The sequence below is a fragment of the Pristiophorus japonicus genome, chromosome 27 (genome assembly GCF_044704955.1).
Source record: "Pristiophorus japonicus isolate sPriJap1 chromosome 27, sPriJap1.hap1, whole genome shotgun sequence".
Taxonomy (NCBI): Eukaryota; Metazoa; Chordata; class Chondrichthyes; family Pristiophoridae; genus Pristiophorus; species Pristiophorus japonicus.
Genome location: NC_092003.1, coordinates 9,555,779 through 9,571,226, shown reverse-complemented (window position 1 = coordinate 9,571,226; position 15,448 = coordinate 9,555,779). Strand labels below are relative to the sequence as shown.

The following is a 15,448-nucleotide window of genomic DNA, read 5'->3' as shown; positions in this document are numbered from 1 at the left end:
TGTTGGACATCATGAGTGGGCTTGATCCAGTCTTCATCTGATGCCCATGCACACACTCAGTCAGTCACTTTCTAGCAGAGGTCACTACATAGTGAGCAAGAGTAGGGACCTTGACTGATTTTTGTGCTCCAAGGCCCATTCTGAATCCACAACACTCACTTGTCTTTTTGTTTACATTCTCTTTCTCGTCTGAAGGTATTGATTCCTTCCTCAGTTATGGTTCCCTGAGCTCCAGGTGCTCTCCAGAACCTGGCCCAAATGGTAAACCTAGACAGTGGAGGGTGAAATACGCATGGTTTGCGACTGCCGTTAGCGCCTCCGGAGACGGGGGGGACTTCCCGAACATTGGGAACATTCTTTCTGCATCTAATTTATTCAGTCCCGTCAGAATTTTATATGTTTCTATGAGATCCCCTCTCATCCTTCTAAACTCCAGTGAATAAAGGCCCAGTCGATCCAGTCTCTCCTCATATGTCAGTCCAGCCATCCTGGGAATCAGTCTGGTGAACCTTTGCTGCACTCCCTCAATAGCAAGAACGTCCTTCCTCAGATTAGGAGAGCAAAACTGAACACAATATTCCAGGTGAGGCCTCACCAAGGCCCTGTACAACTGCAGTAAGACCTCCCTGCTCCTATACTCAAAACCCCTAGCTATGAACGCCAACATACCATTTGCCTTCTTCACCGCCTGCTGTACCTGCATGCCAACTTTCAATGACTGATGTACCATGACACCCAGGTCTCGTTACATCTCCACTTTTCCTAATCTGCCGCCATTCAGATAATATTCTGCCTTCATGTTTTTGCTCACATTTATCCACATTATACTGCATCTGCCATGCAATTGCCCACTCACCTAACCTGTCCAAGAGACCCTGCAGCCTCTTAGCATCCTCCTCACAGCTCACACCACCACCCAGTTTAGTGTCATCTGCAAACTTGGAGATATTACACTCAATTCCTTCATCCAAATCATTGATGTATAGTGTAAAGAGCTGAGGTCCCAGCACTGAGCCCTACGGCACCCCACTAGTCACTGCCTGCCATTCTGAAAAGGACCCGCTTATCCCGACTCTCTGCTTCCTGTCTGCCAACCAGTTCTCTATCCACATCAGTACATTACCCCCAGGAATTCTCACCTCGTGAAGGTTACCGCCTCCAAATGGGATGATACGCAATTTCACCCTCTTAGTGTTGCCAAACTGTTTGACGGAAGAGACAATCAAAGAGGAACCAGATGATGACCCCACCCCCGGCGTTGTGGATTGGACCTGCCAGGTCCTGCGGCCTGCTCCGGGGTGCTCCCTGTCCCACTTGAAGCCAAGCCTATAAATCAGGCTGCCTTCCGGGCGAGGAACCTGTCAGCGCCAAAAGACACACGCTGTAACTCAAAGGCTTTGGGGGAAACCCAGACTTCCCGGTTTCCCATCAGAAACTGTGCACCACAACCGCTTTCCCTACCATGTCCCCCGCCTACATAACCCGCCCCTGTTAATATCGAGGCCTAGGTGTGGGGAGTCCAAACCTCGGGGCCATAAAAAAATCCGATAAGGAACTCAGGAAAAAATTCCTTACTTAGAGAGTGGGTAGAATGTGGAACCTGCTGCCACATAGATTAGTTGAGGCGAATAGTTTTGATGCATTTAAAGGGAAACTAGATAAGTACATGAGTGAGAAAGGAATAGAAGCATATGTTAATAGGGTGAGATGAAGTAAAGTAGGAGGAGGCTTGTGTGGTGTATAAACACCGGCATGGACCTGTTATGCCGAATGGCCTATTTTTGTGCTGTAAATTCTGTGTAAAGTGTTAACAGTAAAATTGTCAATTGCATGTTTGGGAGGAACAGGACTGGTACCCGTTACCCAAGGCAGACGACCTATTTGCGACCCTGGCTGGAAGAAAGACGTTCACCAAGTTGGACCTGACCTCGACCTACATGACGCAGGAGTTGGAGGAATCTTCGAAAGGCCTCACCTGCATCAACACGCACAAAGGTCTGTTCACCTATAACAGATGCCCGTTTGGGATTTGTTCAGCCGCGTCAATTTTCCAGCGGAACATGGAGAGCCTGCTAAAGTCGGTTCCACGCACCGTGTTTTTCCAGGACGACATACTGGTCGCAGGTCGGGACACCATCGAACACTAGATCGCGTGGGACTCGGGTTGAAACGCTCGAAGTGTGTTTTCCTGGCGCCAGAGGTCGCGTTCTTAGGAAGAAGAATCGCGGCAGACAGCATCAGATCCACCGACGCCAAGACGGAGGCCATCAAGAATGCGCCGAGACCACAGAACGTGCTGGAGCTGCGGTCCTTCCTGGGACTCCTCAACTATTTCGGTAATTTCCTACCCGGGTTAAGCACCTTGCTAGAACCCCTGCATGTGGTACTGCACAAGGGAGATGACTGGGTTTGGGGGAAATTACAAGAGGTTGCTTTTGAGAAATCTGTTCTGTTCCAACAAACTGCTTGTTCTGTATAACCCATGTAAACGATTAGTGCTAGCTTGCGATGCATCGTCATACAGGGTCGGGTGTGTGTTACAACAGGCTAACGAATCGGGAACATTGCAACCGATCGCCTATGCATCCAGGAGTTTGTCCAAGGCCGAAAGGGCTTACAGCCTGATTGAAAAAGACGCTCTGGTGTGCATTTACCAGGTGAAAAAAATGCACCAGTATCTGTTTGGTCTCAAGTTTGAACTAGAAACTGACCATAAGCCACTCATATCGCTATTCTCAGAGAGCAAAGTGATTAATACCAATGCCTCTGCCCACAACTAAAGATGGGCACTCATACTGTCGGCATACAACTATGTAATCCGCCACAGACCAGGCACAGAGAACTGTGCTGATGCCCTCAGTCGGCTACCATTGCCCACCACCGGGGTGGAAATGGCACAGCCTGCAGACTTGTTCTTGGTGATGGATGCGTTCGAAAATGAAAAGTCACTTGTTATGGCCTGCCAGATCAGGACCTGGACCAGCCAGGAACCTTTACTGTCCCTGGTAAAAAAAACTGTGTCCTCCATGGGAGCTGGTCCAGCGTCCCAGCGGAGATGCAGGAAGAGATCAAGCCATTCCAGAGGCGCAAAGACGAAATGTCCTTATAGGCGGACTATCTTTTGTGGGGTAATTGCTTGGTTTTGCCTTAGAAAGGCAGGGAAACTTTCATACACGATCTGTACAGTACCCACCCAGGCATAGTAGTGATGAAAGCCATAGCCAGATCCCATGTGTGGTGGCCCGGCATTGACTCAGACTTAGAGTCATGCGTGCGCCAATGCAACACTTGCTCTCAACTGAGCAATGCACCCAGAGAGGCATCGCTAAGTTTGTGGTCGTGGCCCTCCAAACCGTGGTCTAGGATCCACGTTGACTTTGCGGGCCCATTTCTAGGCAAAATGTTCTTGGTTGTTGTGGATGCTTATTCAAAATGGATTGAATGTGTGATAATGCCTGTAAGCACGTCCACCGCCACCATCGAAAGCCTACAAGCCGTGTTTGCCACACACGGCCTGCTGGATGCCCTTGTCAGCGACAATGAGCCGTGTTTCACCAGTGCTGAATTCAAGGAATTGATGACCCGCAATGGGATCATGCACGTCACATCTGCCCCGCTCAAGCCCGCATCTAACGGTCAGGCAGAACGGGCAGTTCAAACCATCAAGCAATGCTTGAAACGTGTGTCGGAAGGCTCCCTGCAGACCCGCTTGTCCCAAGTCCTGCTCAGCTACCGCACCAGACCCCACTCGCTCACCGGGGTTCCCCCAGCCAAGTTCATGAAAAGGGCGCTCAAACAAGGCTCTCTCTTGTCCACTCTAATCTCCATGATCACGTTGAGGGTAGGCGTCATCAACAAAGCATGTACCATGATCGCGCAAACTTGTCATGCGACACTGAAGTCAATGACCCTGTATTTGTACTCAACTATGGACATGGTCCCAAATGGCTTCCTGGCATGCTTATAGCCAAAGAAGGGAGTAGGGTGTTTCAGGTCAAATTGGCCAATGGACTAACGTGCAGAAAGCATTTGGACCAAACCAAATTGCAGTTCACAAACAGCCACGAGCAACCCGAAGAGGACACCACCAACTTCGACCCTCCAACACATACACACGTGGCAACCGCCATCACGGTTGACCACGAAGCTGAACTCACCATCCCCAGCAGTCGGCAAGGCCAGCTGCCCAGCAGCCCAGCGAAGAACCAACCAACTCGCCCACACCTGCATTTGTACCGAGACGATCGACAAGGGAGCGAAAAGCCCCAGACCGTCTCACCCTGTAAATAAGTGTACTATTGACTTTGGGAGGGAGTGATGTTATGTATGTAACCCTTGGCAACCTGTATCACACCACCACCTGTTGGAGTCCCAAGGAATCCCAGCATCCCTTGGGAGAACGGTATATAAGCAGGCCTCCCACGCTGTTCCAGCACTCTGGAGTTTAATTAAAGGAGCTAAGGTCACATTTACTCATTGCATACAGTACTCAGTTGTATCCTTTATTATGAGCGTAACAATCATCATAGGCAGTCCCTCGAATCGAGGATGACTTACTTCCAAGTCAAAAAGTTCACAGGTGTTTCAATGAAGGACCTAATATTCCAGATCCCGAACTGCATGTTGAAGGGTGGAAGATGCCTGTGGGTGGATTTTTTTAAGGTGGGGTGGCCGTTGCACACCAGCCACCACACAGGCTTGACAGAGCTAGGTCTTGGTCCAGTGGCAAGGATTAACCAGGACGACTGGAGACCAGCTCTGCTACACGGGCCTAGTGCGCGCACATATCGCACAGTGTGGGCTGACCCATGCTGCCCCTGGGCCCTCGGCTCTTCTGGGTCCCGAACTCGCGCCTCTCCTGGGTCCCGATCATGTCCCTCTACATTCTCTCGCCGCTCCTTCGCCCCGACCTTGGGACACACTTATAGAAGGCCTCTAACTCAGACGTTCTCTTTAATCTTACAGGACAAGCTCGACTACAACCTCAGGGAGCAGATGAGGACGGAAGGAGGGGGACTCTGCTTGCAGGTCCTGACTCGAGGAACGCGTCTCAGCTCTGATGGGCGTTCAAGTTGGTGGCATGGTGGTGGGTGAGACCGACCCCCCCCCCCCCCCCCCCCCCACGGGGACAGTAACGGTATGTCGAGTTCCTTTGCAGCATCCACCAGGACACTTAGGCCTGACAACACAATCCTTCAGCTCTTTCCATGACACTGGCATTCCCAAATGCGTTTGCCGCTCCTGGCACCCTCCCCTGCAGCTAACCACTCTTCTCTGGCTTTGTGCTTTCAGATGATGACTCGGACGGCTAGGGGCCTGCACGTCAGCCCACGAGGAGGCAGAGGACACCTCTCTGGACATGACCGACGATCTAGCGTCCTCACAGAGCGGGGCCAGCAGCTTTTTGTCGGAAGGCATGGTCGGGGAGATGGAGGTGGGTGATGCTCCGGGGCCCAGTGGCCTGCAGCAACGCCACAGGGGAAGAGAGATCAGGGGGCCAGCTCCCCAGAGGGTGAGTGCACGCCTGTGTGATACTCAGCAGCACTCTGATGATCAGGCCGGCTTTGAGGATCTCGCCAGACAGTCATTGTAGATGCACAGCATTCTGCTGGGTGTTTTGTCAAGGGTGCCCGAGAGTGTTGATGCACTTGCTTTGAGCGTGGTGGAGGCCGCTTCAACGATTGCATTTGTGTCTCAGCAGCCCATCGAGCTAATCCTTGATAGATACCAATGGATGTGTCATGGGGTCCCAGACATGGTGGCATGGGCTATGGCTGATGTGGCAGTAGCCATTGAGCACCAGGCGTGGTGGCATGAATCAGCTCCATGGTGTATTGCAGTTGCATTTTGCCTTGATGCAGAGCCAATGTGAATCCACGCAGGCACTGACTGCTGGCATCATGTCTGGGGCCCCATCAGTTGCAGGGAACTAACGTTGGCGAAGCACGGCAGCAATCTGTGCTCAGCCAGATAGCTCCAAGTGCTGAGCCTCTGCCCCAGGGGAGTAGCAGTATGTCAAATCTGTTGGGACGTGATGTCCTCTCTCAGGACGACATCATTCTGCCCTTGCCCCTGCCGCTCTCCGCAACCCATCCACCACAGAGTGCTGCCGCCCATACTGAGGTGATGCAGTCCGCAGCCGGCCTTTCCAGGGACCGAGGTGGTGCGGAATGTACTGCTAGGCCATCAGCTGTGGCAACGGCACCAACACAGCGACCTTCTACCAGCCTTGCTGCAGGCACGGAGACCCCATTAAGGAAGAGCAATAGGCCTGGGAGTGGGGGAGAAGGGAAGTGGTGAGAAAGCACTGAGAAAGAGCCGGTAAAGATGTGTGTGCTAGTGGCCAGTAGTTCACCATGTGAATTAATGGAAATATTTGCAGTTGGATGAGTGAATAAAGAATGGTGTGATGCTGCCCAGAGATGCTATCCTTGTTCCAGGAGGAAGTAATGTGAATAGTTGCATGTGCATGTGGGTGATAATGTTTCAAGGGGACTGGTTTCAGTTATTGTCTGCTGTGGATGATGGCGTCCATTAGTGCTTCTTTACAGCACACTATTGTGTTTTCTGTCAATAAAAATTTGTTTCATTTGTTACAATCTTGTGTTTCCATTAGTATGCACGAAGGCTTGAAGGTGGGGCACGATCTCTTCAGCAGATGGCCAGGTGAAGAGGCTGGCTAGGTGAGGCGGGGCCCGCAATGCCAGATGAGTACAATCGATGGCTCCCTGAACCCTGGGGAAGCACGCTATCATGGCAAAGCCACGGGTGCATTCATGCATGTCTTCTCTGGACATGCTGAACTTGATCTAGTCTATTTGTTTGCTGTACAGAGCGTCGGTAACCTAGCAAATGCAGCAATGTACTGCAAACTGCGAGATGTTGCATATATCGCCTCTAGGAGACTGGAAGGAGCTGGTACTATAGAAGTTGAGTGCTGCCACTGACATTGAGGTCCAGTCATCTGCCAGGTATGTCTGCAGAAGGTTGAAAATCTCCGTGACCGCTTCCTTGAGGAACCTCAGCCTTCTTATACAGTGCTCCTCAGACATCTCAAGATAAGAGTAATGTGCATGGTAAAGCCTGCGTCTGTATGGCCACCTGCCCCGCCATCTGGGGTGTCTCCTCTGGGGACAATCCACATTTGCCCTAAGCTGTCTCTGCAGCCGGCGCTTTTTAAGTCATCGCTGCAGGATGATGTGGTGTGTAATAACTGCCCCCATAACTTTGCAGAGGTTGCAGTGAAATCCAACTTTCACATTTTTACTATATCGAACCCAGCAATGTGTCCAAGATACTAATATTCAATCTGCCGAGTCAACAGCACTGCAACACCACACCCTACTGTCTGTGCGAGCATCAAATGCAGCACTAACCAACACCTGAGCCCCGGCTGCAACTCCCTTTAAATAACGCCCCGGATTTGTTTCTCCGCCTTGTGCAGTTCAACTTTTTCAGGCGTCATGGACGCCAGCCATTAAGTGAGGCCGCAAAAGTGAATGTGGCAAGAAGGGCTCCAAGGAGGCATTGCGCGCGTACTGACGTCATGATTTCCATGGCATTAGCCGGCAGTACGTTATGTTTTAACGCCCTGAAAAAAAATTACCACCAAATTTCGCGTCAAGTGTGAACAGCACTGAGCACCACTCCCAGACGCCTAACTCCCAGTTAACACCTAACACCGGCGTTATCAGCATGCGTTAGCAACCGAATTTCGACTCCTTACAGTGGTTTCCAATAGGACTGGATGACTAGACTACATTGGACTTGAACTTTTATCTCTTATAGTTGGGTTCAAATGGAACCCAGCCAGAGTATTTGAAGACCTCCTTTGGCCTTCATTGGGCTTGAGGCAAATAGAAAAGATATAAAGTAATTCACTTACCAAAATAGTAAGTGTTCAACATGGCCCCTGACAGTGCCACTCCACACAGAAATCTCCAGAAGCAGAACAAGGTGAAGGAGGAGGAGAAAGCTCCACATATTCCAAAGACTGCTAGCTGGAAGCTGGTCCAGAGTAGGAGAGTCCGCCGTCCGTACCTAACAATAATAAAGGCAGGATAAACATTAAGGAAATTAAATCTTTGCTAGTAAAGGTTTAACAGTAGTGGTAAGTGATTCACCCGTCTGTGCTGTGACCTTGTCTGGTAACATGCGGCCCAATATTTATGGAGAGGGAGCGGGAGCACGTGTTTGCGGGATTGAATCTGCCAACCTCATTATGATTGGTTTATTCTGTTTCCTACCCAGCAACCAGAAAGATTGAAGGCTGGCCGCTGCTAGGCAAGAAAGCCTGCGGTAAAAGGCTGCAACCATGGACCCCTGGGGATAGTCTCCTTTGACCGATAAACATCGCAAGTTGATGGGGGCCTGGGGGTGGGGGGTTAGACCAGGAATCGGGAGGGAGGGAGGGGGCCAGGAGATATCATGGGTTTGAAGGGCGGGGTGGTCGGCCAATCGCGGCAGAAGGTTTGCTTGAGGGGCTGGAGGAAACACTACTGCTCCTCCTGGCCCACAAGCAGTGCTGGAAAAGCATTTGCCTGCATTGATCTGGCATCTCCAGCCTCAGCTGCCGAGTTTCCGAAACCTGGCCCGCAGCTATTAAATCCAAACGGTTGTCATAATCGCAGAAATGGAGCCTCATTAACATATGCGGGTTACTCGTATGCCCCCAAATCTGCCACGGTTAAACTGGGAAGTAGGCGCGTTCGCGGTAGGTTGGGGTCGGGTTTTGCATGTTTGCCAATTTAACCCCAGACCCTCTCCTGCACGTCGTGTGCGGAGGGGTTTTAAAATTCCCCCCCATGTTTAAGGTTTGGAGTGTGTTCAGTTCAGTGTTTAATTGGTATTGTACAGGATCTTTATAGCTCACAGAGCTATAAACACCAGCTATCAGCAAACTATGAGCCACCACTGAATAGTCACAGGGCCTTTATTACAATTTTCCCACCTCCTTTCCTAAAGGAACTGACTCCTTCCTTGGATACAGTTTCCCATGGAAGCCTAAAAGTGATTGTCAATGGATTTGTATCTACTTGGAGAACAGTTATCAGTGGTGTCCCACAAGGTACAGTTAAGATCTTTGCTATTTACTATTTTCATTGATGATCTAGATGTAGGTGTTGGGGGTATGATTCACAAATTTGTGAATGATACCAAGGTATGTGCAAGAGTTAGGATTGTAGGGGATGCTCAGGTACTGCAAGTAGGTCTTGATGTGTTGGGAGATTAAGTCTGTGTATGGCAAATTATGTTTAACTTAAGAAAAGCATATGGGCTAGAAATTCGTGGGGCGCTAATGTTTGAAATCTTGAAAAATTAAGGCCAGGTGCTAATGATTCTGAGCTTCCACTAAATAGGCTGTTGGCACTCCAGGAAAGAACTGGACCACTAAATTAAGCACTAATAGCCTCAGTAGGGCACTACAGGGCCTCTACCAGCAGAGCAATAATGAATTTCAGGTGTAATGCCAACAGGAATGATCCTTCACACTGGTTCCTTCCAGCTCTTAAAGGGGAGGTTCCGTCATTGTGCAGATCCTCATTATCAACATTGCTGGCTCTGAAGGTGACCTGCAAACAACTCAATCCCCTGATCGTAATGGCTGATCCTACTCCCAGGGGGGAGAGCTCACCCTTTCACCGACCAGGCATTGGTTGCGAGAGTGGAACAAAGCAGTGCTGTTCCTGGCCACTGGAAGGAGGCCATTGCCCCAGATCTTCAGGGCAATGTGGAGGGAAGTGGCCTAGGAGGTCTCGGCCAGTAATGTGGTCATCCGGAGCCTGACACAGTGCCGGAAGAAATTCAACAACCTCATTCAAGTGGTCAGGGTGAGTAAATGCTTCAACAGGTCCTACAAACAGGCTTCTGAACCTCAGTCTATACACACGGCACAAACCACCATACCCCAACCACTCACCCACCAAGCATCTGTACCTACTCAAACTCACATCCACATCTCACGCCTTGCCTACAATTACAGCTATTCAACTATGGCACGCATATCTCCCAAACACATAGCTGGTTTCTGATTCACATTTTTGTTGCAGGCCAAGTGGCTACACAATAGGAAGGGGCAGCAGAAAATAGGCGGGGGTGATGAGCAGCACCAGCAGCTTACAGACTTTGAAGAGCGAGTGCTGCGACTCATTGGGCATCAACTCATTGGGTCTTGGGGGCAACAACGATATCTTCATCCACTTTCCTTCTCTCATCTCACTACCCCCTCACACCACAAGCCTTTCTCACATACCAGCTCCTGATACTGTCTTCTTTCCTTGCTCCATTCCAGCCCCACTACCCTCACCTTACTGCAAGTCCTGTGCCTTTATGCTTTCAGGAACCAGATGACCAGCCTGTTCCTGAGCCTCCCACTGAGAGTGAGGAAGGAGAAGCAAAGCACTGCATCACTGCATCTCCCATCCACAGGCACCACTTCAGATACTGGCACTACCAGATCTTTAGCAGAGGGGTCTGCACTGAGTGATGCACCGGAGATGAACGGGCTGCAGCAAGGCCAGGGGGAAAGGGTAGCTCGGAAGCCAGCTCCCTGAAGGGCGACTTTACACCCAGGTTCTGCTGCACAGAACTCAGATGAGAACCTTGATGGGAAGGCGTTTACAAGGGTGGTGGCCATGCACTCGGAGGTGCAATGGTAAGGGTGCCCGAGAGCCCCTTGGTAATGTTAAGGAGCGTGGAGGGGTCCACCTCCAATATTGCACAGAGCTCTGCGCTCTTCATGGAGCCCATCAGTTCCACTCTGCAGAGGATGGTGGATCCCAGAGAGACCGTGTGGATCCAGACCTCATGACGCGTGTCATGGGCGATGTGGCAGCTTCCATTGCAGCACAGGTGGAAGCCACGCAACGTCTTAGTGCTGTCATGCAGTCTATGGTTGGTGGTATCGAGTCTCAAGAGTGCTCTCATACAGTCTCAGCTGGATGCCACCCAAGCTCCGTGCTGCCATTGTCGCTGGGTCCACCACAGTCCACCAGGGATCTCACGGTGTCATAGCAGGCCACCAATCTGTGGCCCAGCAGATTAGTAGGGGTGTTGAGAACATAAGAAATAGGAGCAGGAGTAGGCCATACGGCCCCTCGAGCCTGCACCGCCATTCAATAAGATCATGGCTGATCTGATCTTGGCCTCAACTCCACTTTCCTGCCTGTTCCCCATAATCCTTGACTCCCCTATAGTTGAAAAATCTGTCTATCTCTGCCTTGAATATATTCAATGACTCAGCTTCCACAGCTCTCTGGGGTAGAGAATTCCAAAGATTCACAACCCTCTTGAGAGAAGAAATTCCTCCTCATCTCCGTCTTATATGGGCTACTTCTTATTCTGAAACTATGCTCCCTGAGGTGTTGCCCCGGGAGAGTGGCAGCTGGATGCCTACTGAACTCTCTCAGGATGACAGCATTCCTGATCCCACCACTGCCACTCTGCCATTGCACTTGTCGTTGCCTGTCACCCAGCCAGCCCAGACTGCCGTCGCCCATCCTGAGGTGGCACAGTGTACAGCCGGGCCTTCCAGGCCCAGAGCTGGTCGTGGGTGTCCTGCAAAGCCATTTGTCGTCTCTGGCACCGACACTCAGCAGCTTTCCACCAGCCCTGCCGGAGCCACTGGGGAGACACTACATAGGAGCAGTAGATTAGGAAAAGGCACTGTAAAGAGAAAAAGTAAGGGTTTGCAAAAAGGTGATTAGTTAATATTGATGTATATATGTGGTTATTGAATATGGCAAATTTGGTAGTGAGTCTTATTCCCGATCACACCTCAAAGCTGAAATAAGATATTGATAAAATGATGGGGACGTGCTGAGCAACCAGAAAGTGACCTCGAATTCATTGGAACCGAAGTCTGATGAGGTGGTCACGGACTGCCCTTACACAAGGCTGAATGAGTGGCTGTCTCCTCCCTCGCTGCTGTTCATGCACCTATGCCTCATCCTCCTCGTCTGCCTCTGCCTCTGCCTCCTCCTGAGGTGGTGCGGCTATGCCTGGTGATGATGGCAGCGCCCTCATGATGGCCAATTTGTGCAGCATGCAGCAGATGACAACGAAAAGGGACACCCGCTCAGCCGAGTACTGAAGGCAACAGAACTGTTGCTTGAGCACTCTGATGGCCTGTTCAGTTATATTCCTGGTGGCAGCACAGCTGTCATTATATGAGTGCTGGGCACGAGAAATTGGGGTTGCAGAGGGGAGTCATGAGGCAGGTGGAGAGAGGATAGCCCTTGTCTCCCAGCTGCGAGCTTTATGTGGTGGCTGGAACAGAGCTGGCACCCCGGTCTGGCACAGGAGGAAGGCATCATGGCTGCTGCCAGGATATCGAGCATTGACAGGCAGAATTTATTGTGTATGGTCGCAGATCAACTGCGCATTAAGTAGCCTATGCAGCTACTGAATACCTCAGGATTGTTACGCGGTGCCCGCAAAGCGATGTGGCTGCAGTCAATGGCGCCCTGCACAATGGGGAAGCCCACTATCCTGGCAAAGCCACATGCACGATCGTGCTGTTTCTCTCTGGTGATGGGGAAGGAAATATAGTCCCTTCTCTTTCTGTAGAGAGCATCTGTGACCTTGCAGATGCAGCAATGCATGGCGAACTGCGATATGTTAGATATGTCTCTTGTTACACATTGGAAGGATCCGCTGGTGTAGAAATTGAGGGCGATGGTGACCTTGACTGCCACTAAGAGAGCCGTGCTCACCTGGTCGGAGGCTGGAGGTCTGGTTGTAGGAGGTGGCAGAGCTCTGTGACCACGTCCTTCAAATACCACTCCTTCACCAGCCATCTGACTGCATACCGCCTCCTCTTCCTGCCATTGTTGACGGCAAGCGCTCAGCAGGTAACGAGAGGGAATTTCTGAACCGGGTGGTAATGAGGTGCTGCACGCTGGATGAGGTCATGATCAACGGAGCGCTAGGGACCGAGGCGGTTAATCTTAGCGTCAGCGCAAAACCCTCAGGGAAGTTCGCTGGTACAATTTTCTATTTTCATTCAGGTTGCTCTTCCACTTTGAGCTCTAGATAACCAGTTGGGAGCTCAACCCCAAAAGAAACAACTCTTAGTATTATCCATCCTGCTTTTTTTACTTATCAGAAAGCCTGCCCAGTACTATGGCTCCTGCCAGCAAACCAGCCATGTAGATAGATTGTGCGATCCGTTTCAGAGACTTATGGTTGCACACTAGGTCCCACTGTCGAAACAAGAATGGAACTGATCGTTATTGAGGATATAGCAACAATATTAATAACTGGATGTTCTGCAAACTTCAGGGCCCTGAAATTGCTGGGGCACCAAAAATAAACGTACAATGTTATTCCCAAAAGGAAACCTAGTTTGGTCTCACTAGAATGCATGGGGATGAGGAATGGGAGCCACACAGAACGAGGTACAAAGATAGATAGTAAAGCAGTTTTGACAGTGAAAATTCAAAAGGAACTTATCAAAAACAACTGAGAAATAAGGTTTCTGGGCCCTTTTAATCAAGTTCCATATTTTCTGCACCACCTAACATTTTGCTCGGTTAATTTTCCCAAAGGTGCTGACTCAAGCTGCAGTACGGTTCCACAGGGCCAACCACCCCTGGCAGTAGCCATTGCATTCACTGGGTAATGCATTTTCCAGCCAAGCCATTGAGGAAATACCTCCACAGTTTATGGTGATTAGAAAGTGAAGTCAACAGCCCTTCTTATCGCAACAACTTTCCAAATGCAGAGTTTTGTTTCAGTTTTTTTTGATCTGCCTGTAGTGGAAGATTGGATGATTACTGCATATGGAGGCTTCTATTCCCCAAGAAAGCAGGTACAGCAGATCTGATAAGTGAAATATGGCTAATATTGGTGCTTCCTTGGTTTCCAGGTGATCTGATTGGCGGTTCCACCATCCACACCTGCCTGGCAATAATTGTGGGAAAGTGCCTTAACAGAGTCTTCACCATCAATTGCCTTCTTTTTAATTAATTCCCTGTATCTAAACGTTGCTGATAAGGCTGGCATCTTTTTTCCATTTCTAGTTTCCCTGAGATGGTGGTAGTGGGCCTTCCTCTTGAACACTTCAGTCCATATACTTTAGAGTGGTTTGATATAACTGAATGATTGCAAGGCCACTTCAGAGTTAACCACATTGGTGTGGAACTGAAGTCACATATAGGCCAGTCCAGGTAAGGTCAGCAGGTTTGCTTTCCTAAAAAACATAAGTGAACCTGTTAGGTTCTTAAATCATGCCCAGGTCAGGCAAAGCATGTAGAGTAAACCTTGTTCTACTCTTCCCCAACATTGTGCTTCAATCTCAACCTTAGCAGAGCACTCCTCCTGTACCAGTGGATTACTTTCCCATTCCCACACTCGTACCCGAATATTTGAACATCCATTTGTAGAACTTCTTTCAGTTCTACAATGCTATTGAAAACTTAAGTAAAATAGACATTCTCAGTCGTACCTCTGCCACTACCGTAGCTTTAAACTTGGAGTTGTCATACGTCCACCCGTCAGAGCACATCTGTGTGTCGTATTCGGTCCTATTTCCCTGCGTCTTGTTGAGATCCAGAAGGTGCCACTGAGGTGAGGAATACTCACGGCATTTCTCCAGCTGTTGCTCCTGATCCAGAGGGATGAAAACCCGGAGAAGCTCCTCTGTCTGCAGTTTGTCTGTAACATTAACATACCTCAAGCCATTTGTTTCCAAACGGATCCTACAATGATGATCGGGTACAACAGCTACAAAGTTCTGAAGCAGGTTGTGGCTAGGCATCAATACAATTGGGAAAAACATCAAAAGTATCTGGATGATTTGGAATTTTCCTGTACTTCCAACAGTCTCCAGGATATCAGCAAAGCCCATGGCTGTGGACTACAGCTGGAGAGATCGTTAATTGCTGGGGTTGTTCACGTACTGTGTATCTTTGGCTGTACTGAACAATAGTACATGGATTAACTGATGCTTCATCTGCTGATAACAGTTACTTTTATACTCTGAAATCCAAACATATGAGCGTTATTGGTCAAAGCTATATATGTAATTAATATTTGAAAGATCACAAGATACGTAAGGATACGTAAGGATCTTTGGCCCATATTAATTTATCCATGTGGAACAACCCTACATTCCTCCCATTGCCATATCTAATCGTTTCTTAAATGATTAATGGGTTTTCACCTTCACCAATCTGCCTTAAATAGAATATTTTGATATCAGTCTCAAGTTACCTTTGACTAGTTTGAACCCGTGCCCCTTTGTCCTACACCTACTGTTTAATTTGAAGCAGTATTTTAGATTATCCTATTCAATACCATTTACTGAGTTACATCATCATAGGCAGTCCTTCGAAGTGAGGATGACTTGCTTCCACTCCAAAAAGGGATGAGTTCACAGGTGTTTCAATGTTCCAGATCCCGAACTAATATTCCAGATATCCCAAACTACATCCTGAAGGGTGGAAAA

At 49.4% G+C, this 15,448-nt stretch overlaps 1 protein-coding gene across 1 annotated transcript in view; it reads right to left on the bottom strand.

The window, feature by feature from the left end:
* LOC139239477 (solute carrier family 22 member 6-A-like) overlaps positions 1–14,848 on the bottom strand; it is a 54,877-nt gene extending 40,029 nt beyond the window's left edge. The window contains exons 1-3 of the mRNA XM_070868255.1: positions 14,447–14,848; positions 13,099–13,202; positions 7,886–8,040 (exon numbers count right to left, since the gene is read on the bottom strand). Coding sequence (XP_070724356.1) covers positions 7,886–8,040; positions 13,099–13,202; positions 14,447–14,848 — 661 coding nt within the window. The remainder of the gene's footprint in view (positions 1–7,885; positions 8,041–13,098; positions 13,203–14,446) is intronic.
* Between the last annotated feature and the right edge of the window lie 600 nt (positions 14,849–15,448).